General features: G+C 43.7%; 1 protein-coding gene across 1 annotated transcript in view; it reads left to right on the forward strand.

Moving 5' to 3' along the window:
• Positions 1-21,544, forward strand: part of LOC102383979 (elongation factor 2-like) — a 31,885-nt gene extending 10,341 nt beyond the window's left edge. Inside the window, exons 2-15 of the mRNA XM_006034861.3 lie at positions 4,804-5,018; positions 6,218-6,399; positions 6,879-7,090; positions 8,576-8,757; positions 10,630-10,735; positions 11,136-11,249; positions 12,458-12,596; positions 14,743-14,938; positions 15,221-15,479; positions 16,184-16,291; positions 16,719-17,072; positions 17,429-17,611; positions 18,959-19,091; positions 21,169-21,544. Of these exons, the coding sequence (XP_006034923.1) occupies positions 4,804-5,018; positions 6,218-6,399; positions 6,879-7,090; positions 8,576-8,757; positions 10,630-10,735; positions 11,136-11,249; positions 12,458-12,596; positions 14,743-14,938; positions 15,221-15,479; positions 16,184-16,291; positions 16,719-17,072; positions 17,429-17,611; positions 18,959-19,091; positions 21,169-21,362 (2,577 nt within the window). The 3' untranslated portion in view covers positions 21,363-21,544. The remainder of the gene's footprint in view (positions 1-4,803; positions 5,019-6,217; positions 6,400-6,878; positions 7,091-8,575; positions 8,758-10,629; positions 10,736-11,135; positions 11,250-12,457; positions 12,597-14,742; positions 14,939-15,220; positions 15,480-16,183; positions 16,292-16,718; positions 17,073-17,428; positions 17,612-18,958; positions 19,092-21,168) is intronic.
• Positions 21,545-24,697: the final 3,153 nt, after the last annotated feature.

Consider the following 24,697-nt stretch of genomic DNA (forward strand, 5'->3'; position numbering starts at 1 on the left):
ATGGCTAGCAAACCAGTCGCTAGCCGCCACGTGGGAATAATTTAGAACGGGCCAATAGTGGGACACAAATTTACATGCGAATGGCAGGAACTCCTTTGCACCGTGCATTTCTCTTTGCAACTAAGAAATGCACCCTGCAAAGAAAGCTCCTAGTGGCGGGAAATAATTTAGCAGTGCCGAAGCGCGCACAAACAAAATCACACCCTTGGGTTGTGACAGTAACATGAATGACAGAAGTTTTGGGGCCCAGTTCACTCAGAATTTGTTACCCCCGAGCAATGTAGACCTGGCTGCAGCCACCTTTATGTATCATAATTAAGGAGGTCACAATTTCAGTTTCTTTAAAAAAAAAAAAGAAAAAGAAAAGAAAAAAAAAGCTCTAGACCAGTTTTAAGAGAAAATGATGTTGTCAGTTGTGGTTATATTGTCATATCTATTGCAGCTGTTCTATAGAGTTAAAAACACAGCCATGTGTTTATTGGCTTGTTTTTACTTTAAGTGTTCAAAGAATTTGAGAGCACTGAGGGCAGCATGCCCAGAAGCCTTCCTTTCATTTCCTCTGCATGTGGAGCAGCAGGAGCTAGAAAGGTTGTTTTATTTATCTATGTATTTGATTTATATGCCAGCCTTCTCAAAAAGGCTCAGGGCAGGTTCCAATAAAAGACAAAAACACAGAGGAAAAAAAGTACAGCAAAATGATCCCTCTGCCTATTCAGAAGCAGTTCACCCCTCTGCCCCTTCTGCTCCTCCTTGCCGTAGTTTGAGATTGGCATCTTTTTGTCTGCGAGAGATGGTGGATATTGCATTCCTATGATGAAGATGCTTTGCAGTGTTTTATGTGACTGAATAGGCTGATCCAAGATTTGTATGATCTGTGGCAGTGCTTGCAACTGTGTGTGTCGTGGTTGGGTGATTCAGGATCTGCTTGCTTCTTGTGGACTCTCTTCTCTTCAAGCTGTTGGACTGTAAGGCCTTGGTGGAGATGGTGATCCCACTTCTTCCAGTCGCTTGCCTCGGTTTCCCATTGGTCAGGATCAGTTCCAGGTTTTTTGCCCGTCGAAGTCTTGCTTTGGTACTCTCAGTTGGCTTCTTGTTGTGTTCTGGATAGGCTGTGTTTTTGATGTTGATGAGAGGTAATAGTTCTTCTGTATTTTCTTCAAACTAGTCCATATTGCACAGTATCTTGCTCAAATGGAGTTTTAGCTAGAGGAAATTGGGGAAGGTTAAAGAACTGCAATCCATAAAACAGGTAAAGCTACATTTGGGGAAAAGAGAGTGTCCAATTTGGACTGGTTTGAGGAAAATGCCTTTGTTTGTACAGGACACAAAGGAAGGGGTGACAGACAGACATATAGCCCTCAGGCTAGATCGGGCATGTCGAGCTGTTGATCTGGCCCATGGGTTCTGGACTGACCCTACATGCTGCATGGAGCATACACCAGTTCTGGCCCCATGTACTGCACACAGCACAGAAGATCAGTCCAGGGTACATGCGGGCTCCAGTGCTGGTCCAGATTGGAGCACAAGTCCACAATGCAGGAGGTCAATTCTGACCTGGCCCAGTGACTGGCCCCATGGGCCAGATGAGTCTGCCACCACCGCACTAAGGAAATCTTCAGCCTCCTGGGTCATGTTCCCAGGCAGCACCAAACAGCCTACACACAGTCAAGTCAGGGCTTTTCATTTCTGTCCTGTTTCATCTGCTTGTAATTGCAACAGAGGGATCTGTCCACATAGTGGGTCCAGTGGCTGCTGCCCCCTTTCCTCAAGGGAAGTAGCAACCAGGTAGAGCCCTCAGCTTGCTGACATCTGCAGCCGCTCAGGTCTAACTCTTGGCCTGTGAGACACCCCCACGGCACACTTACCACAGCAGTAGCATCCAGGTGGCCAGTCTGCTTGGGAATTGGCCAGCACCATGCAACCGAAAGAGGGCCTGCAGAGTGCTCCGGCCCTGGAGGACTCCTGGGATAAAATGAACTCCTTGGCGGCAGCAGAGGGGAGGGAGAAAGAGGGCACACGGGGAGTGCAACCTGAAACCTTCCCCACGGCTGGAGCGGGACCAGCACACCCCCACGGGGGTGGCCAGGCTGCAGGAGTCCTGGTTGCCGTGGGATCCCTCCTGCAGAGACGGGAAGCATGCTTACCTGTGGCACCACAGCAGGGAATCTTTCCAGGGCCAGGAGGCCCCACCAGAAAAGGAGATGCTGCAGGCAACCAAGCACCCGTAATAGAGAGCCGGTATTGGTACAGAAGCCATGGTGGGTGAACCCACCAGTGTAGACTCGACCAAGCCTCTGCTCACGCACCACGATGCTGAAAGGTATTGTGAGGGCAGCTGGGATGGGAGGAGGCCAGCCCAAGAGGGACTGGTAGAGGCTGCCAGGGATGAAAACCTGTCCAGTGCCCCTGTAGCCACAGCTATCGCATTTGAGCAGGCACAGACCCAAAATCTGTTCCTAGGGCCGCAATGGTCACGGAGGACCCTAGGGACTGTGAGGGGGCATTGCCTGAAGTACTGGGGTATGTGGCCGGGAGCCAGCCGGCCTAGAACCCCAGCTCACCTGGGGAATACCCACAAAGGGGAAGGCAGCAGGGGCCAGGTGAAGCCCATCTCGCTGAACGCAGAACATTGAAGTAAAGTGTTGGGTGCGGGTAGTATTGATGCCCTGCTTGCCCACATCACGTACACATGTTTAGTTTCCTTATTAAGTTGTGTATTTGTCAGCCAAGAAAGCCTCACCACACTCCCATGGGGACTGTGCAGGCAGGCGTGCCAGGAGAACGGGCAGCACCAGCAGCCCATCACAGACATCACTGAGACCAGAGTGGACCACCTAAGTGGAAAGGGGTGAGGTGTAGGGGTGGCGGAGCCTCATAGAAGACGTATTGGCTGAGCCACCCGGGGCCACTAAGCAGCACCTCCATCTAATCTCATATAACATCAAGTTGTGGGTGGCAAATAGGCCTCCGGGTGGCACCCAGGTGGGCAGGGCACTTGGGCCTGCCACAGCCTGCTTCTCTACTCCGGTGACTTCAGATTTACACTAGTTCTGTTCTGGTGCGGTGCAGCAAATCAGAGGATCAGGCTCTGGATTATCTTCACAATTTTTTGTACTTCTCTTGGCTGTGGATTTCTTTTATCCTCCCAGTCGTACTCTCCTGCCCCTTGCGCTGCTGTTTTTTGTTTCCCTCTCCTTTACTTCCTCCCTTCATTCTCACATCAACTGTTGTGTTCCCTCGCAAGTAAAAATGCAATGCAGATGATTAAAAAACAAAAAAGCAAGTAAAGCCTTTGAGCTAGCAATCCATGTTGGTAGGTTGTAAATAGAATATAATAATAACAAAGTTAGAAATACAAGATGCTTCAACTCTGCAGGATGTGATTCTTGATATGTTACAACCCCTTTATTTAGCTTCAGCACCTTTTACAAGGGCATCCAGTTCTGAGAAAAAGAGAAACGAGAACTTCAATGCTTTTCAAGCTGATGCCAAGAATTCAACTAAAACAATTATATGGAAAGACTTGAGTTAAAGCCAGGCTAGAGAGAAGCTAATGTAACTTTGACTTACGGGTTGGAGAATAATACCAATATACTGTATATGTGTGCCTACACAAAAATAATTACTTTTAACGAGCATTATATTTGTTTGAGCAAAACCACTGTTTTTTTGAGAAAGTAAACAATGGTAAAATTGAACTGAAATAGAGATTGGTGTATTATATAAAGCACTTGGAATATTTTACTCAGGCATCTAAAGGTGTTGAAGATTGGTTAAGTCCCCACAAACAGGCCTACTCAGCACCTTTTCTGTACTATCCTCACAATGTGTTAAGTGTTTTAAAAGAACACAGGAGACAGTTTCCTTCTCTGGAAAGCTTCAGGATTTTGTTTGTACTAGAAACATTTGCTGGTGCAGTACTGTTAGTTGGGGATGGGATGGGTGTCCTGTCTGTTCTCTACCAGCAGAACTCCAGCTTGTACTTCAACTAAAAGCATTTGTAAGTTGGTGTAGTTTTCACTTGAGCAGTTGATACAAGCTATACCGGCAAAGAGCTGATCTTGGGGGTAGATTGACCTAGATTAATATACACCTGGTCTGGATTCCTCTTGCATAGAGGAGTAGGATTATATTCTTAAAATCACATCTCTTAAAGTTCAGTTGTGTGTTTAAATAAATTTCTACACATGAATGTTGCACCTTAATTCCATTTTTCCTGAATCAAAGTTGTTATGTAAAAAGCCAAATGTTTCTAGCCTTCAGGTTTCCAGTAATCATCAAATCATAAACTAAGGTTAGACTAGAGTGGTGATATCCAGCAGTAATTCAAAGAAGTTATGAATTGCCCTATTCACTTCTTATATTTGACTCTGAAGACTACCAGAAAATATTTGAAATGCCAGCATTACAGTTGAGGCAAGAGTCTGCTGTGGTTCAGTGGTAGAATCCTTGTCTACCACACAGGAGACCTAGGTTTGATTCCCAGACACTTATACAGCTACAGCCATGGAGGCACCAAACGTCTGGACTCAGTCTGGTCTTTGGATTCTGTCTCAGTGGCCTAAAGGGAGGATGGAAGGTCTGGGCAGCCTCCACTCCTTCAAAAATTCCTGCCTAGGCATATGCATCGAAGGTCTGGGTAGCCCTCATGCATACACCATCATCCAGGAGGATCAACCAACGGTTACCACCATAATTGAGGCTGGCAAATTTTTTGGTATGTGCATACATAATTTGCTTCATAAAGCACTGAGGTTTGGAGTAAAACTAACACTGGTGCCCTTATTTCCTTTTTCCCCTCAGGTGAACTTTACAGTAGACCAGATCCGAGCGATCATGGACAAAAAGTCCAATATCAGGAACATGTCTGTGATTGCTCATGTCGATCATGGCAAATCAACACTGACAGACTCTTTGGTATGTAAAGCAGGTATCATTGCCTCAGCCAGAGCAGGGGAAACACGATTCACAGACACGCGGAAAGATGAACAGGAAAGATGCATCACAATCAAGTCTACGTAAGTATCAGGAAGTGATCTTTACATTTTAAATCCGAGCCCTGTATTCCAGCACTGCAAATTTGTCTCATTGAAACCTCTGTACATTGGAGCTATTTTTATAAGAATGCTTGGTATATAAAATAATGTGACTGTCCAGAAAATTAGCAGCCCAGGCTGGATGCAGATCATATCTCCATATTTTGCTTAAACGTGCTAAAGATTTATTTTCTGAATTTCTTAGCTACAAATAAATGAAAGTTATAGTCATTGCAGTTGATAGGGCTAGCGATGTCATTAACCAAAGCCATTTTGCATCAAAGCCAGGATTTTTTATATTCTAGATGGAGATGTGTCCTTCGTGAACTGTTTCTGTCCTGTACTTTGCTGAGTCTCTAACCACAGTAGCTTTTATTTTTTAAATGAAATTAAAAAAGAACCAATTATGCTTTTTTTTATTTTTTTTTGGAAACATACCGAGTTTATTATTGTAAACACATTTAAAATGAAACCCCTTCATTGACATTTCATTTTTCAAAATATTTTGCCATTTTTTTTCTTTGCTCTTGCAATTTAATTGAAAATAAAATGATGGCTTTTGGTTTAAGGATATAAGGTGAACCGTTTTATATGACACTTTTTAGTTGTGGATAACTTTTAGCTGAGGCTAATTGTATTACAAAATGCTCTTTCAATACTCTTCAGTATCAGTGTTCATCTTCTGAGTGACAGGCAGCTGTGTCTTTCCCTTTGGCCACATGCTTGTACTTTGCAGTGAGCAGTATTGTGCACAGAGTAGTTCCTTTGATTGTAACAGAATTATTTGCAGTGTAAGCTACTACTCGGTGAGCGAGGATGGCAGAGTATGGCCCTTTGTGAATACCAGGATTAGTATCCCTACCTATGATATTTGCAGACTCGGCTATGACCCCATCCCTGCAGGTTAACAGCTTGAAAAGACACTTGTAGAGTCATGGCTCAAATCACTGGCTACACTGATTCTAGCATGACTTCTACTGTGTTGATCTCATAAAAATAGAATTTGATTATAGGAAAGGAAAGTACTGGTTTCTAAGAATTTTATAAGCCAAAGAAATAATCTTCACTGCTTTCATTTTCTTTTAAGTACATCATGGTGAGGATGTTAATGATCCCTTGTAACAGATGAGCTGCAAATGGCTACATAAAGTGGATTTATAATAAAATTTCTTCTTTTATAGGGCAATTTCCCTGTACTACGAACTTTCAGAAAATGACTTGGCCTTTATCAAGCAGTCCAAAGATGGTTCGGGTTTTCTTATTAATTTAATTGATTCTCCTGGACATGTAGATTTCTCCTCTGAAGTGACAGCAGCTCTTCGTGTCACTGATGGTGCCCTTGTAGTAGTTGACTGTGTTTCAGGTAAGTGTGTTTTTATGAGAGAGACTTTGCTGTATACTTTCTGTGAAACTGAATAACTTGGTGGCAGGATAATGGCAACTTAAATACAATGGGTTTTTATAGTAAACATTTAGAGTCAACTGGGTTGTAATTGAATGGGTGGTTGTAGCCTGTTCTGTTCACATCCCCAAAGGTGAAATCCACCCCATATGTGTAGAGCCTGCGGGTGGAGTGCAGGGTAGGACAGGCGATCAAATCCATCCTTCACTCCAGAATCAACGTGTGAAACTGCTACACAGACTCTTCCCCTTTCCACTATTACATCTGATATTCCAGCCGTTGAACTGCAGCTCCTGTTCCAGTTTACCCATGCCGGTTTCATGGAGCCCTGAGGCTACGGAAGAATTCTCAGCTTGGCTTCCCTGGCTAGTTTATCTAGCACAGTGGCTTCAGTTAACTGAAGAACGTGAACCACTAACACTTTTTTTTTTTTTAAATAGGGGTGTGTGTTCAAACTGAGACTGTTCTGCGTCAGGCAATTGCTGAGCGTATCAAGCCAGTACTGATGATGAACAAGATGGATCGGGCTTTGTTGGAGTTGCAGCTAGAGCCTGAGGAACTTTATCAGACCTTCCAGCGGATTGTGGAAAATGTCAATGTCATAATTTCTACCTATGGAGAGGGAGAAACTGGACCAATGGGTAATATTATGGTAAAGAAAACTTAAGTTTTGCTTTGAACAGCATTAAGTAACTAGATCTTGTCACAGGTGTATCTGAGAATGTCAGCTGTTCTAAAATGGATCTTTCTTCAAGACTGACTAGCCTAGAAAAGAAACCACATTGCGTTGTTCATACATGCAGCATATCAGGAAAGGTAGAGCAACAGGAGACCAGGCAACCAATTAGGAAAGGAAGCAACTAGAAAACAGAAGTGAAGGGGAAAGAAAAGTAGCAGAAGGGAGCCAGAGATGAAACAAAGGGAAAGTGCATTGTGCAGAAGAGAGGACAAAGGCAGATGCTTCTACATGCAACTTATGCTTTCAAAACGTTGTGGATTTGAAAATATTTGTATCACTATCTCTTCTGCAGCTGAGTGGAAGGTATAGTCCTGAGGTCATGCCAGAAACCAGGAGTTAAGAAACTACTTTTCCTGACTCTGCTCTTAATTCATTTATGGTCTTGTGAGGATAACAGTACTTCTACGTGACAGATTCTGTAGAAGTTTTGTGGTGATAATATAGCTCTGTGAGACTGTTGGGTGGAGTATGGTAGAATTTTGGAGCATCTCTTATGGTGCATGATTAGTTCTATGCAGTTAGGTCATTGGGAGATAGTGTGTCAGTGGTCTTATCCTAAATGTTTATGAATCTTCCATGGAATAGCTAACCAGAGAAGCCAAGCTGGGAATTCTTATGTAACCTCAGGCCTCCATGGACAAGTTATTTCATCTTTCATGGTAGCTAGACACAGAAAGAGGAAATAACTTGACAAGATCACAAGCAGTCAATATGAAAGAGCTTAAAATATAGTAGTCGCCAACAATCCCTTCTTCTAAGTGTAATTCCCTGTTTTTTTCTGTGGCAACTGTACTTCCAACCTCTGCTTCACTGTTCTAATTGGAAACTACTGCTCTAACAGAGAAACTGCGCTTTCGCAGGCATATAATCAGTTTTATACCTTAACTGCAAGATATACTGATTCCCCATAGCCACATTTTCAAATCTGCCTGCCTAAAGTTTGACCTGGGAATCGATATCTAGTTTTTGCTTTGTCTGTCAGCTGTGGTTGCATTCTAGGCTGTGCACATTGAGGTTATTGAGGCTGAGGATACTTGAATCAGCCCACTTTGAGACATGTGCTGAACTTCAGGCACCCAGGTTTCAGTTCCCAGGGGAACTTCAAAACCAAAAAAATCCCAGAAATTCATGGAAATATTTGGAAGGTCTTAAATGAGATTTTCTATAAGCATGTTGGTAAAACATAGGTAAGATCTTTTTTTGTTTGTTATTAAGGATCTTGCCATTGGAGAAAGTGGAATTCTTTAGATTAAGATCCACCAAAATATGTCTTGTCAGGACTCCATAATATTAGAAAATAGTTCTGGTAACCACCCTCTCACTGCATGCCGCTGAAAACAGATCATATGCTTAATCAGTGTCTTGTAAAATGCATTCACTTTCATTCTGGGTTTTTAGATTGATCCAGTTATCGGCACTGTTGGGTTTGGCTCTGGTCTGCATGGCTGGGCATTTACCCTGAAGCAGTTTGCCGAGATGTATGTGGCCAAATTTGCTGCCAAAGGTGAAAAAGCCCAACTGGCTCCAGCTGAGCGTTCAAAGAAAGTAGAAGATATGATGAAAAAACTCTGGGGAGACAAGTGAGTGATGAAACATATAGGTATATCCTTAGAAGCCACAGTGATGCACCATTCAGAAGTATCATAGTGATGTATTGGTGATATATTGAATGCATGTGTCTCTACAAATTGCAGTCCATTCTTTTACAGAGAGTTTAAGTGGCAGCCTGGAGATCTAGACGTAGGGGAAGGGGGCAGCGCAGCATGGGCAGAGCCTTTGCTAGCAGCTCCCCCATGCCTTTCCTTTGGAGGCCAGGTTCTTGCCCAGGATGGAGGTGAGTGAAGCAGAAAAAGCTGTGCTGGGAGCTGAGGCAGATGCAGTCTCAGCCTGCTTGATATCCTGGGCAGGAGCACCAGCATGGGCCTCTAAGGGCTCCTGAATCCCAGGTGGGCAGCAAGGCGTCCCGCTCCTGAAGGGCTGCATTGCTTGGCCAGCAAACCCATCCTGTGGGAGAGGCATAGGGGAGCTGCTAGCAAAGGCCCTGCAGGGAGTCGCAGGGGGGCCTGTCTCTTGTGCTTTATCCCACTCCTGAAGGGCTGCATTGCTTGGCCAGCAAACCCATCCTGTGGGAGAGGCATAGGGGAGCTGCTAGCAAAGGCCCTGCAGGGAGTCGCAGGGGGGCCTGTCTCTTGTGCTTTAATAGGAGCCCTCCCCCCTCCTGCCCCCTCCGCCGTACATCAACAGGCTGCCGTACACCAACAGGGACCGCTGCTGCCGGAACTGCCGCTCCATCTCCAGTGTTTGCACCTTGCAGAACAGCACCCGCTGCATCGTCGTCTTGGCTGTGCTCAGTGGCAGGGGAAGGCCCCCCCAGCCTTGTCTCTTCCCCCCCCGGCAGCGCAAGGCCCCACAGGCTTGGCTTCAGCCTGCGCAGTCACGAAGTGTTAAGGCACCTTATGGTGTCTACACATGGCGCCTTAACTAATCGTGCCTAAATTTGAGATTTGCTTCATGCAGGTATTAAGTTTATGCACCATTAGCCTAAAATTGCCATTTTTAAGGCACGTTAAGGGTGCACACGTGTAGACCTGTGCCGTTAAGGCGCGTTAGCCATTTTTAAGGCACATAAAGTCACCATGTGTAGATGCGCCTGCTTAGAGAGACTGGATTATCAGAAATTTAGCATGGAATGTTCCTTGTATTGCACTAGGTGAGCAAAATTAATATGCGACAATATAAAGATTATGAGATGATCAACAGGTGATTGGACCTAGTGATAGTTGTCCAGTTGAATTCTGTGGATTTTAAATCACATCCTGGAGAAGGAAGAATTCACATATGCACAGATTCATTATAATGACATGGTTTGGTGTAACTAAATATTAGCAAATGATCAGCAGATGGATTAAAGCTTGAAAAGAGATCTTGAGGAGAAAGCTGATTTGGGACCTAGGGACTGCCTGTTTAAACTAAGGCACTCCTGTGCAACTATGGAATCCCAAGTGTAGGTGCTTGGGGAGCTTTAGAGAAGCTGGAGTGATTCTTCCAAGAATCACAAAAGGAGTTATAGACCCTCAGGTGGAACTTGGGAGTTCTTGTCATCAAATTTTTAGCTTAACCCACTCAGGCTGGCTAAAGGCACAAACCTAAACTCAGTACTTGGGGGTCTGATACAGAACAAATATTTGCTTGCTGTGCTCTTAAATCCAAAGGAACAAACTTCTCCATATGAACATAACAGTTCTGGAATAATTAACGTAACTAGCTGGGACCCTCCTAGCTATTCACTTTTTTGACAGCGCACATTAAGCATGGAACTTTCTCTGAAAGACTCTGCAGTCAGCAGAAATCCAGAAAAGTTTACAAACTGGATGAGCATCAGCTTTTTTGTTAAACGTATTTCTTTCATAGTTCAAATTAAATAAGTAAAATACTTTAAACTTCCTCTTTAGGTATTTTGACCCAGCATCTGGAAAATTCAGCAAATCTGCCACCAGTCCAGATGGAAAGAAATTGCCACGAACATTTTGCCAGCTCATTTTGGATCCCATCTTCAAGGTAAGACCAAGTTTTTTCAGTTAGAAGTGTGTTTTCAGGGATTTCCCCAGGTTTAATTAGAAAGAGGCTAAAACTTTAAACTTGGGTTCCAAATGAGGAATCTGTTAAATCTACAATATATGAAGTGTCATTGTGTCATTATTGACACACAACATGCAGCAGCATATTTGAGCACAATTAAAATGTATAACAGTAAATAAAAACCATCATTTTGACAAACTCTGTTCTCTAGATCTTTGACGCTATTATGAGCTTTAAGAAGGAAGAAACAGCCAATCTGTTACATCTACAATATATGAAGTGTCATTATTGACACACAACATGCAGCAGCATATTTGAGCACAATTAAAATGTATAACAGTAAATAAAAACCATCATTTTGACAAACTCTGTTCTCTAGATCTTTGACGCTATTATGAGCTTTAAGAAGGAAGAAACAGCCAAGCTGATCGAGAAACTCGACATCAAGTTAGATGCAGAAGATAGAGACAAAGAGGGCAAACCACTCCTTAAGGTATTCTACAGTGCTCTAATCTAGTTGTTCAATTTGGCCTTCCACTATCCAGATTTTAATTGGTGTTAATGGAATAGGAACATTTTTGTGCTGTTTCCCATCTGGTTTCACTATCAAGCATTTCACTGGAGCATTTCATGCCTCTCATAAGGACCTATTGTTTATCAGTTACAAAAGTTGGAATGTATAGGTTGGTCACGGGGCTAAAGGAAAGCTTGTGACAGCTAGCGCATTATAGCTTATTGTAAACTGTTTGGAAGTTTGAGCCTAGAGATATGGGAATAGTACTTTAGTCTGCAACACAAAAATAGGATGTTTTTAGAAAGGAGAGAACTTCGCATGCTCAAGTTGAGCAAAAACCAACACGCATTTAAATCCTGCTAATGTGGCACTAGCACAAAAGATTGTGTGTGTGTGAATATATAAGCTGCTGTGGGAATTACAGTTTCAGCGTGGTCTCAGGATGCTTCCACATGTGGAATGTGCAGACTAGTGCCACTGATCTGTGGGAGACTTTCTAGAAAAGCAGGATCAGAATCCATGGTTCCCCTTCACCCAGTTGAGCCATCCTCCCATAGCTTCCCCTCCTGGATGCCTAGTGTGCCAGCTTCAAGAGGAGAGCTAGAAAGGAGGCAATGTCTACACCATAGCTTGAGGGGAAGTAGGAGACAGATTCAAATCCCCTCTGGGTGAGGGAGGGCCTAGGGCCTGCATCTCTTGCTGCCTGGACAGGTGCCCTAACAGTTTAAGCTATTGGGCTAAAAGGGGGAGGGTCCTCCATAGCTTTGGGGAATTGAAATTGGGCAAAGGTGCCAAGAATTGCAGTGCTGTGGTTACAGAATGCCACTTGGGTACATAAAGGTCAGATGGACCCTCGGTGCCTACTGTTAAGTTAGTCTCATCAAACATTAAAACTGACATTTCTCTTCACAGCTTCAAGAGTTTAATTTTAAAAAGTAGCTTCCAACTGAAATGTAGCTCACCAGCTTGAAAAACCTGAGTTTTTAGAACATTCCCTTTGCGTGATTCCAGTGCACGGGTCACTGGAACCAAAAGGGAGCCAGTTAGTCTGTGAACTTTTTGGTGATGCCAAAAGAGTATTTGATTTAGTCATCCTGGTTTTTACTTCAGTTGGACAGTATATTTCTGGGGTCAGCCAAGTACCTCAAACTTGGTTTCAGTTCTGATTCAGTATTTGGGATTCCCAGGCTGTAATGCGTCGCTGGCTGCCTGCTGGAGATGCCTTGCTTCAGATGATCACCATACACCTGCCTTCCCCTGTAACTGCACAGAAATATCGCTGTGAACTTCTGTATGAGGGGCCGCCTGATGATGAAGCTGCGATGGGTAAGCAAGCAGCTCTCCTTGTGGAGTTAGGTTGCTAATTCAGTGGTTGTAGAAAAGATGAATGTCCATTATTACACACACTAAAGTAAAAGTGACCAGCTTACAAGCTGCTTAGAACAGACTGGGGTTTTGTAACTGCATTGGGCTGGCATTTTCCTAACTTTCTTGGTTTTATTACTGTGTCTGTGCAATGTCTAGGGCTCATAGGATCCCCATGTGGATGAGGCACCTCGGCCTTTCCCAGTACAAATGTGTGATAGCTGTTCCATGTTGTCAGTGCTGCTCAGTGTCCATGCATGTGCCAGACGTCCTGCCACATGAAACTTGATGCTATCCAATTCACTTTCAAAGAGACTTGGGGTGATGTGCAGTGACCTTTGGAGGGACAGCACATGGAAATGAGAGAGGAATTGTATGACCCTAGATCTTCCTGCTGTATTTACAGTAGCCTAATAGGGAATCCTGTTGACCCGCTTCCACTATTGCAGGTGTCAAGTGAAGTCACAGCAGCAGTATTGCATGGTTTGTGTCTGTTCACACTGCTGCTTCAATTCCAGACCATTCTTATGTGGAGTTTCACGATATTTTATCTTGTTCAAAGTCTAAATGAAGTCACCAGAGAATGTGTCGGTAAAGTGCAGATATCTCCAGTGTCTGAGGCAAATGATACCATTTCCAAGCTATCCAAATGCTTTGTTCAGATCTGCAACTGGCCAAGGCAAAATTTGGAAAAGACAGGCTATGCTTGTAGGGAGAGCAAAACCCTTTGAAGAACGTATCGCCTCTGGGATATTGTCCTTCATTGAATGCATCTTCAGCCTTATTGATACCTAAATCTCTTACCACGTTAGAAACCTAAATAGTTGTGGATCCAAAAAAGCCATCTAAAATTGGCAAGAAGATGGTGCTTCCTTCTGACAGATTTAGCTTAGATTTAGCCACAGGGAAGCATGTATTTGCAAGGGCTGGACCTGATTAGAAATTCTTTGCTCCTAGGCCTTAAACCTAGGTTTCAAGCGGTTCAAATCACAACAGATCATGTGCTTAGTTGCATAGTTCCCTGAGCAGATATCACTTTAGTGTCCTCTAGTTTTTCAGGTTGGATTGGAATGTAGGGTCAGAACTTACATTTTTTGTCATCTTTAAAGTTTATATGGAAACGAGCTAAGTTCCCAGAGGGGACTCTGTGATCGGCTTTTCATGCCAGCTGCACTCTAATGAAACAACCCACTGAGTAAGCCATGTGCGTGCAGGAGGCAGATTTACTGGTGAATCTTGCATTTATGAAGCTTGATTGCGGAAGAGATGAGAATGACAAGATCCCTTGTATCTCTCATGCATACTTTAACAACCCTTGCAGCAGCAGGACACTGGCCACCATTAACCCCCTAATTTACCTGTGGTGTGTTAGGGTGTTATGCCTTGTGGTTGTGTGTCTAGTTTTACTAATAGGTTAGACAGGGATTTGTATGGGAAGGTTTGGATGGGGATGATCCTGCCTCAGGCAGCAGTTGGACTAGATGACTTTCAGAGATCCCTTTTAGCCCTGCTTTTCTGTGATTCTTTGACAGGAGCGACCATAATTCTTATAACCTAATCAGCCCCAACCCTCTGCCACACACACAGGCCCCAGTCTGTCCCCTGCTGTTAAGAAGGGGGTTGGGGGGACAATAATATAATTCAGGGCTGTCCAGCTGGCAGCCCCGAGCTGTATGCAGCCCACAGGCCCCAACAGCTGCCTCTAGCTGACATGTGGTGGGGAAGGACCCCAAGGGTCTGCATGCCACTTGTGCAGCCTGCACAGCAGGACCACATGCTGCTACTGCAGCCTGCGTGACAGGCAGGGAAGGATCAGTCTGTGCGGTGTGGGGGAATCCCAGGAGGGTTGCTCCCAGTGTGCAGCCTGTGAGGGATATGCCCCAGAGGCAGCACGCAAGCACCACATGCAGTCACTAGCTATTCCAGAGTTGGACAGCCTGATTTATTTAATAATATTAAATAAACTTAATCTTGGAAGGCACTTGTATTTCAGAGTGAGAGGACCCATAAAAAACCTGGTCCGAAGATGTAAGAGGGGAAGGAAATGCTCAGCAAAGTGTTAGCTCTTGTCTTGAAGCCTTAAGGAAAATGCATTGTTTTACTGCAGGTGTCAAAAACTGTGATCCTAAGGGCCCTTTGATGATGTACATCTCCAAAATGGTCCCCACAACTGATAAGGGACGTTTCTATGCCTTCGGACGTGTCTTTTCTGGTGTCGTTTCCACTGGACAGAAGGTTCGAATCATGGGCCCAAACTACACGCCAGGCAAGAAGGAAGATCTTTACCTAAAACCTATTCAAAGGTAGATGCAATTAGTTTGCTTCTTTTGAAGAATGCATGCAACAAATTAATTATTTGCAAAGTCTGTTTTGGGAAACCTAATACAAGGATCGTTTCCTTTGTCTGTCTGTCTGTCTGCTTTTTTTAAGACCTCTTTTATAATTTTGGGGCTTATATAACAAAATTAAAAAGCCAGAGGGAAGGCAATTATAGAAACTACCTTTGTATAAAAAGGCTTAGTTTTTGGAAATACTGAGGATAAATCAAATATTCAAGGACTGTTGCTCATCCTCTGTCTTTATAGAACCATTTTGATGATGGGTCGTTATGTTGAGCCCATTGAGGATGTACCTTGTGGCAACATTGTTGGTCTAGTTGGTGTTGACCAGTTTTTGGTGAAGACGGGTACCATTACCACGTTTGAACATGCACACAACATGAGAGTGATGAAATTTAGTGTTAGTCCAGTTGTACGTGTTGCTGTTGAAGCAAAAAACCCTGCTGATCTGCCAAAACTAGTTGAAGGTCTAAAGCGGCTGGCCAAGTCTGATCCTATGGTTCAGGTGAGTGTTAGCTGTAAGTTTTAGATTTGGAATGTATTGGTGTGCAGTGACACTTTCTGAGGGACGAGACACTCTCAAAGAGCTTTTGTGACCTAGTATGTAGGATCTGCAGCCATACACTTTTGTGCTGTAAGCATGTGATAGAGTACAAGTCAATAGAGATTAGTCTAGCTAAAACTGGAAGCATCTCAGGAAAGCCCTAGAGGTAGCACTTCTGTTTCTATGTTCTCACAGAAACAGTGCTCTAGCATGATTGGAGATACTATTGTTCAGGTGAGGCTGCAAAACTGAGGCCCCTACTACTTACCATTCATGGTACATCTTCCAACAGCATGGGTTTTGTTAGCTGTAGCCTCCTAGCTAAATTGCAGATAGCTTTTGTCCTGCCTAATTTGCTATGCAGCTTCAACGTGATGAAGCATTCTTCACTTGTCATCCTAAATTACTTTCGTAGTGTTTCCTGTATGATGTTTAAATCAGTTGCAACATTTCATTTAAAATGCTCTACATTCTGCTGGTGGGAAAGCATTTTATAAACTATATATATATAAAAAAAGGCACTGCATTAATGTTAAGAAGATACTTCATTAATCTTCTCAGCAATAGGTATCACTAACAATTTTGGAAAAATATACCTGTACATTACTGATTAGTCTATAATAAAGTATTTACTACTGTTGCTTAACAAGTGTTTCTTGTTCTAGTGTATTATTGAAGAATCTGGTGAGCACATCATTGCTGGAGCTGGTGAGCTACACCTGGAAATTTGCCTTAAAGATTTGGAAGAAGATCATGCTTGTATTCCCATCAAGGTATGTTAGCATATCAGCAAACATAAAGTATAGACTTTTTCAAAGACAAAAGGGCTCCTAACGTAGGCACTGTCTTCGAAAACCTTCATTTGCACTAACACTTCAGTTGGCAGTGGGAAATTAAGTTATTTGTTTTTTGGGTTTTCTTTTTTTTCCACTGGATATTTTCTGTAAAACAGACTTGGGAGAATAATGATCGTACCTGTAAATACACTGCCATTCTTCTGTTTGTCTTACATCAGGGAACACTTGCATGAGTGAAACTGGGTTTAAAACTTCCTAAGGAGGGGAAACGAGCAACATTGGTTATCCAAAGGGGAAACAGGCATTTTCATATCTGTACTATCATGCTAGACTTCTTTTATACTCTTAGCATAAAATGTCATGCTCGCTATTAATTTATCGGGCTTTATTTGCCATCTCGCAGAAATCGGACCCAGTTGTATCGTATCGTGAGACAGTCAGCGAGGAGTCAACCCAGATGTGTTTATCTAAATCCCCTAATAAACACAACAGGCTGTATATGAAGGCCCGGCCCTTCCCCGATGGTCTGGCAGAGGATGTAGACAAAGGAGATGTTGCTGCCCGTCAAGAGCTGAAGCTGCGCGCACGTTACCTGGCAGAGAAATATGAGTGGGATGTGTCTGAGGCCCGCAAGATCTGGTGCTTCGGACCTGATGGAACAGGCCCAAATATCTTAGTTGACATCACCAAGGGTGTCCAGTATCTGAATGAAATCAAAGATAGCGTTGTCGCTGGCTTCCAGTGGGCCACAAAGGAAGTAAGTGTAACAGTAGCTTAGCTGTTTTGTGTATTATCCAAACTTATTTTATCTATAAGTGTTATGAAGTTATCCGGTGCCGGCATGATATTCAACAGATACTTAAAATTTGCTGTCTTGGACATTGGTTCCAGTACAACTTTCTGATTCTCCTGATGTGTTTTCATTTATTACAAACATGAGTCCTCATGATTCTAATTTTAAGGCCAGCATCTCATTGGAAGCACATTGTCAAATATAGTACCAACAGATTCTTCACATCTGCAAACACTTTCCAAGTAGTAAAATGTTGCCATACCAAATCCACCATTTTCTTCTTCTTTCAATCCTGTAAAAGGCCATCAACTCTTTTGCAGGGCGTGTTGTGCGAGGAGAACATGAGAGGCGTTCGTTTTGATATCCATGATGTTACTCTGCATGCCGATGCTATTCACCGTGGTGGCGGGCAAATAATTCCTACTGCCAGGAGGGTCTTGTATGCATCTGCTCTTACAGCACAGCCCAGGCTTATGGAACCCATCTATCTGGTAGAGATCCAGGTATGCCACAGAATCACCAGACTGGAGACGGGAGGGGGGAGATGTTGTATTGTTTCTAGGAAATGACTGTTGTAATCGTATGTAATTTTCAGTGTTTATAGTTTTGAGTTGTACAATTCAGAACCGGGGAGAAATTGAACAGCAGTGGCTAGACGCAGCAGGATGAATTCTCACCGTTCTTTGTAAACTGTCCATGCATCTCATGGAAACCAAAACTGTCCTGCTTTGCCTTTCCATGCTCTTGTCACTGTGGCTGTGCATGGGGAACCTGGAATAAGCAGCAAATGACTTTGAAAACAGGATTTGCATGTAGATATCCCAAGTACCAGAAAGGGGATAGAAACGAGAACAATCGAGGAGGCTCTGCATTGCTAAATACATCTCTGTAGACTTAGGCAGACAAGGTTCCTTGGGTGAATTTGATATCTTTTATTAGACCAACCCAAATAGTTGGAGAAAAGTTATTAAGCAAGCTTTCGGGTTCAAAACCCCAATTAGACCAACACTGCTATAACCTAAACGTCTCTGTAGACTTAGCTTTTTTTTTTATTATTATTTAAGTTTTGACCTGCCTGAACAGTAATCGCTTCCCTACCCCCAGTCAAGAAAATTCAAGCCGCTTTGGTTTAGCGAATGAAATTTTTGTATACAAGAGATTCTTGTTAGTTTTAAAAGTATCCATCTCTTGCTAGAGTGGTCAGTACACATACCATTTAAGGAAAGAAGGTGCACTTCATCCTGGCTGTACTTCAGAAATGTATTCTAGTTATTTATTTTTTTTAAATCAGAAATCTCTTAAGTCTACATCTTATATCAGCTTATTGCTCCTCTGTTTACCACACTAAAGTCAATGTCTTGCAATGCAGAATTTAGTCCTCTTGGGACTATTACTGAAAAACATTTTTTTTTATAGCATCCCTAATGGTATCTTTATATGTGTAAAAACAGGGTGCTTCCACCTCCGGTAAAGTACGATGTTAGGCTGTACAAATGGTGGAGCCTTGCATACCAAAGTAGCTTGCCTTGTTGCCAAGATATGGAGGCTTCTTGTTTTCCATAGGCAGAAAGATAGTTAAAGTACTTTGAGCTTGTCACCTCTGGGCATCATTGTACAGATATGCTATAATCCAGTCTGTCCGAGGTCCCAGAGATTTACCACCTCTGACTGGTGCTGAGGCTGGTGATTGATGCGCTTTTCAGGAAGTATCTTGGAGAGACTGGATGGAAGAGGGAGACAGATCCAGTGGGGACCATTAGGTGTGATTTGTCTGGCTTTTTTTGCCATTGCTATACTTAATGTCAAGCAGTTGTTGCATGCATGTGACTTGGTACCAATTCTCTTCATAGTGCCCAGAACAAGTGGTTGGCGGGATCTATGGTGTGTTGAACAGGAAACGGGGTCACGTCTTTGAAGAATCCCAAGTGGCAGGAACCCCAATGTTTGTGGTCAAGGCTTATCTACCTGTAAATGAGTCTTTTGGTAAGATGGTCCTGTTCTCTCTGTAAGCATGCCTGGCTGATAGGTGTGGCATCCCACATGATTAACTGGCATTAATCAAATGGGAAATCTCACACTTTTGGTCACCTTCCTGCATTTTCTGCTTTATCAGTTCATTGCCTCAAAAGTAGTAGTTCCCCTTTTCCCCAAGTCTGACAGGAAGGCAGCCTGCTCCAGCAGGCATCAAGTCCTCTTTGGCACCACTTGCTGATGTGCAACAACTTCTCCCCAGTTCGAAAGTGTTTCATGTTTACCAGAACAGTCATTCAAAATCTAAGCCCCCTCTACACATGCAGGTAAAGGCATGATGGGATCTAATGCACAATCCACACAATAGTGCCTTCTTTGCATGGCAGGAGGTGTGATTGTGGGATCTCAAATCAGATCCCATCAATCCTTACTGCCAAAGAAGCAAGCTTCTGCAGCTGAGCCCCCCTCAACTGATTGGGCTCCCAGCCACAGGGGTCCCTGGCCACATGTTCAATTAATAGCATGTTAGGAAGCAGCTACAAAGTTATTACACAATTTGTGGAGTAATTTTGTAGCTTCTTCCTCTTTCTGTCACGTCATAAACTGATTGAATGTGTGGCCAGGCAACCACTTAAAGAGTGTGATTAACTGGTTAATCACGCCTTGAGTGCAATATGTAGATGGAGCCTAAGTATGCTTACTAAAAATGTGAGCAGAGGCCCCTTCTATTCCACAGCAAGCTGGACCTTGAAAGGATTCTAGTTTCTGTGGTTCTGGATTAGAAATCCTATATATTTTTTTTTTTTGGTTTAAATTTAAAAACTGAAGGGACCAGCTCTCAACTAAGTTAAACTTCATTGGAGCTAGAAACTCACTGGAGCTGGTAAAGTGAAGATGCCAAAAACTGATGTTTCCTAGTGACACGGTGTGAGCTGATGTTCTTAAATACTGAAATCAATGTGGCTGAATACACTTGGGCTGTTGAGGAAGTGTGAGCTGATGTTCTTAAATACTGAAATCTCTCTTAATGTGGCTGAATACACTTGGGCTGTTGAGGAAGCAGCAGCACTTGGTGACAAGGGGCAAATGCTGAATGAGCTAGTTGTCCTTTAGTCAACACACTTGAGATTTGTATCCTTTAAGTACAGAGAAGTGCCTGGGACACGCGTGTTGTGGAAACCCCATCCTTGAAAGCTTTTAAGATCAGTTTAGATAGGGCTGATCCTGCCTTGAGCAGGAGGTTGGACTAGGCCTCATGAGGTCTCTTCCAGCTCTAATTTCCTGTGACAGAGATGCAGCGAGAGAGAGTGAGTTTTGTGTTTCTGATATGTTCCTTTCCAGCAGACAGTTATAACAGCAAAGTCTGATGCTGTTAGACCAACATAAAAGGATTTTTGGCTAGTACAGGTTACTGTCTTGGAGAACCTGGTATAGGCTGTAATGGCAAGAGTTACTTTGCTTGTGTAAACTGCATCTCTCTCTGGGTTCAAGAGATTCCTGACATAGCTGCGCCAACCAGGCCTGTAGAAACAGCCATATCCTCTTCCCAAGGTGCCAGGACCCAGTGTCGCTTACTTGCAGGTGTTTAAAACAGTGTGATCACAGTAGAGTTAGGTTAATGTCATATTGGGTTAAGTTGCAGGGCAACCAGGCACAGTAGCTGTCAGAAAGGAACGGCCAAACTAGGACTGCTCTGTTCTCTTCTAAGACATTTGTGACCTGGTTTTGGTCCTACCACTTTCCAGTGGGGCACCAGAAGGAAAGAATAGATGGTGTTGGGAGCAGGGGAGATGATCTGCTTAATTCTGCAAGTGCTTCTTTTACCTGCAGTTGATATGCTAAGAGAGCATTCAGCAATGGACCATGTCGTGATAAAATGTAACCAACTAACTTAACTAACCTTTTTGGCTCTTCTGGGTCCTGGCACATGCCCAGGTTTGGATTAATTTAGCCTCTTGGCCTCTAAACAGCTAAAAATTTCATTGCCCAATGTAGTGGTTGCAAAAACTATGGGGATTCAGAACCTCTACAAAGATAACAAAGAAAGTATTTTCCAAGTAACTTGACTCTCTCTTCCATCCTTCACCAGGTTTCACTGCTGACTTGAGATCTAACACTGGTGGTCAGGCTTTCCCCCAGTGTGTCTTTGATCATTGGCAGATTCTGCCTGGAGATCCTTACGATATAAATTCTCGTCCTTGTCAAGTCGTGGCTGAAACACGTAAGCGCAAAGGCTTGAAGGAGGGTATCCCACCTCTGGACAACTTCTTAGATAAGTTGTAACCACATCCTCCACTTGTCATATGTTACAATGCCTGGCTTCATATTACATTTCCTCATGAAACCAGGAGGGAAGTGGGAAGCTTGAGACCACCACATTGAATACAAACACAAGCCAACACATTGCAATTATGTCATGATCACCTACTAAAGAAAGTAAATAAAATAAGTGTTCAGTTGACTGACTTCTGAAGTTATTCTTGCTTGCAACTCTTACAGTTATTTACAAGTTGGATAAAACATGTAGGAATTACTTGCCTAAAGATTCGTACATTGTACTTTCTTTCCTAGTTGCTTTCCAGGTAAGAGGGCTGTTGTGTCCATTTGACATGATACAGGAATTCCTGCAGAATGGTTCATTTGGATTTTGCTTAGCATCACATTTAGTTTCCCTCTTCAAAAAGGCATGTTCCAGACTTGTGATAAGTGTGCCTGGAAGCCAAGGACTAGATTCAGAAGGGTTTTTTTTTTTTTTAGGTGGTGGCATTCACAATGCAGGTAGGCATTTGTAACTCCCAACTAGCTGGATGTCTAAATTCCTAGTGCTGGGCCCCCCTTCCTCCAAGTGGGATTCAGACTAGCTGACAGACAGCCTGTTGTGCATCCCTCCCACAGAATCCAAGATGGTAGCCCCTTATGCCATATAGCCCCCCTGTGGGAGACTGACTCAAGTCTCTCCTCTGCCTGACTGGATTTGAATGCTGGTCTTCCACCTCAGAGTGCCCTACCTGCTGGGTTGTCAAGCTACCTATGTCAGGTGTCTTCTGAAGCAGTTTTAGTTTTTTCCCCCCCAAAAGAACATACCGACACTCTAACGTGGTGGTTAAAGCACTTGCTTGGGACATGGGAAGTTAGGTTTCTTGTTCCAAAGAATTTTTATACAGGAGAGGCTGAAAAATTCTCCTACTCCTCTGAATACAAAAATGAACCAGTTGCTTGAGTGCACATGGCTGGTAGGATTTGAATTGAGGTTTCCTGCATTCTGGGTGGGAGTACCTCCTGTAGGCAGGCCTAGATGGCTCCCTGCACAGCCCCAGCTTCCATGGATCCTGTTTTTTTTAAGTACTCTTCTATTTCTGTATTTGCGTTTACTACCTTGATGCTGTGAATTTGATTAACTGTTTGTGGATGGAAGGAAAGGCTTTATTTAACTTGCTGTCCTAATCTGCCAGCCTTGTCTGTTTGTACCTTCCTGGGTAATATAACAACCGAACCTGGTAAAGGTGCGTCTGGTTATGCTCAAGGCACAAAACAGGGTAATTCTAGTGTGGGAGCTTACTGGAAGAGAGGTTCAGTAGACATCTTAATGCTGTGGAGAGCAGAGCCTTTCTATGAAATCAGTTAGTGGTGCACTGTGCAACAGCTGGTCTTTCCTTAAGGATGGACTTCTTGCCCCCCAGCTGGTTTTGCCAGTTCAGCATGCTGCGCAGGCTTCTCCATCTCCAGTAGGGGGGGAAGAATTGTGGACCCCTCCTCTCAGTTGTGACATTTCTTCATAAGTGGGAACAATTCAGAAAAATGCTGGCTGTCCTTTCAGGAACATGCAAGGGCAGAGGATGCTGCAGGCAGGGAAGGAAGCTTGCAAGACCCATTAGGACAGCCTGATACATGGTGCAATTCCCCATATGCATGTGTGGGTAGAACTACCATGGGGCTGTTATTCCACAAGTACCAAATGCTGCTCAACCAACCATGGCTGTAAAACCTCATGCATAAGGTAACACACGTTATTGACCTGCATGAGCAGCTTGCCTCAGCACTTTGTACAACTCTACACAAACCAGAGGTGGGGTATTATGGCTACCTGGAAACCAGCTACCTCACCCTGCTAGAGGTCCAGGGGCAGTCAGGCTGGTGTTCTCTTACAACCAAGAACTTAATGTAGGGGACCCCCGCCAAAAAAAGTACACGACTTAAAAGGTACCTTTTACTGCTGGCTAGAGGTAGTGCTTCCCTCCATCCCATAGACTTTAGTGGTACACAGTTCACTTACTGCTGCCTAGCTGACGCTTCAAATTTTGAACCAGGGACCAGATTCCTGGTAACTATTTTGCTGCTAAAATGGGTGTGTACTGAGAAGGAAAGCTTCCCACTTAACAGCTGGACTCTATGTTGAGCAAAGTACCATGGGCTCTTCAGCTGTTTAGGGAAAACCAACACCCCTTCGTACCTGGCAGCTCATTTCAAATAAGGACTTCAGCAGTAACACGGCGGTAAGCGAAGCACACAACAAACTTCCTGTGCAGCAAGAGACTTGCATGCAACAAACCCTCTCCCAGAAAACGCCAAGTTGGAAATTTATCTCCAGCTGCATTGATTTGGGCTGCTTGATAGGAGGGAAGCACTGAACACTCAGAGCAGCACAAGTACTAGAAAAAGGAACAATCTCTCCCTCCAAGCCAAGCAGATACACCCACCTGGGCCAGCACAGCATTTGGCCCATGTCAGTTTGTAAGTACCAAGCCAGTGACACCATTTCATCATGAACTTCTACAGCAATGATTAAGTAACCCTGGTTTTCCTTAAGAGATGCCAACTGTTGAAGCGTGGATTAAATTTCAGCTAATGCAATTGTGCTGGTTTTCCTTCAGTTCATTAGGAAATCGGTACTGAGGATCAACTAGTCGCCTAGAAACAAACAACAAGCAGCATGGCTTTATTAAGCATAAATCATGCTGGGGGCGGGGGGAAAAGCTTGATCACTGACAGGTACAAAACTAGAAGACGAAGGGGGGAAAAATAGTGGCTGCTCTATTAAGACACAAGCTGAACAAGAGCTGAAAGATCATACAAAGAAAGTGCTTCAAATTTTGAACCAGGGACCAGTTTCCTGGTAACTATTTTGCTGCTAAAATGGGCGTGTACCAAGGAGAAGGAAAGCTTCCCACTTAACAGCTGGACTCTATGTTGAGCAAAGTACCATGGGCTCTTCAGCTGTTTAGGGAAAACCAACACCCCTTCGTACCTGGCAGCTCATTTCAAATAAGGACTTCAGCAGTAACACGGCGGTAAGCGAAGCACACAACAAACTTCCTGTGCAGCAAGAGACTTGCATGCAACAAACCCTCTCCCAGAAAACGCCAAGTTGGAAATTTATCTCCAGCTGCATTGATTTGGGCTGCTTGATAGGAGGGAAGCACTGAACACTCAGAGCAGCACAAGTACTAGAAAAAGGAACAATCTCTCCCTCCAAGCCAAGCAGATACACCCACCTGGGCCAGCACAGCATTTGGCCCATGTCAGTTTGTAAGTACCAAGCCAGTGACACCATTTCATCATGAACTTCTACAGCAATGATTAAGTAACCCTGGTTTTCCTTAAGAGATGCCAACTGTTGA

Source organism: Alligator sinensis, unplaced genomic scaffold, assembly GCF_000455745.1.
Source record: "Alligator sinensis unplaced genomic scaffold, ASM45574v1 scaffold518_2, whole genome shotgun sequence".
In the NCBI taxonomy this organism is placed as follows: domain Eukaryota; kingdom Metazoa; phylum Chordata; order Crocodylia; family Alligatoridae; genus Alligator; species Alligator sinensis.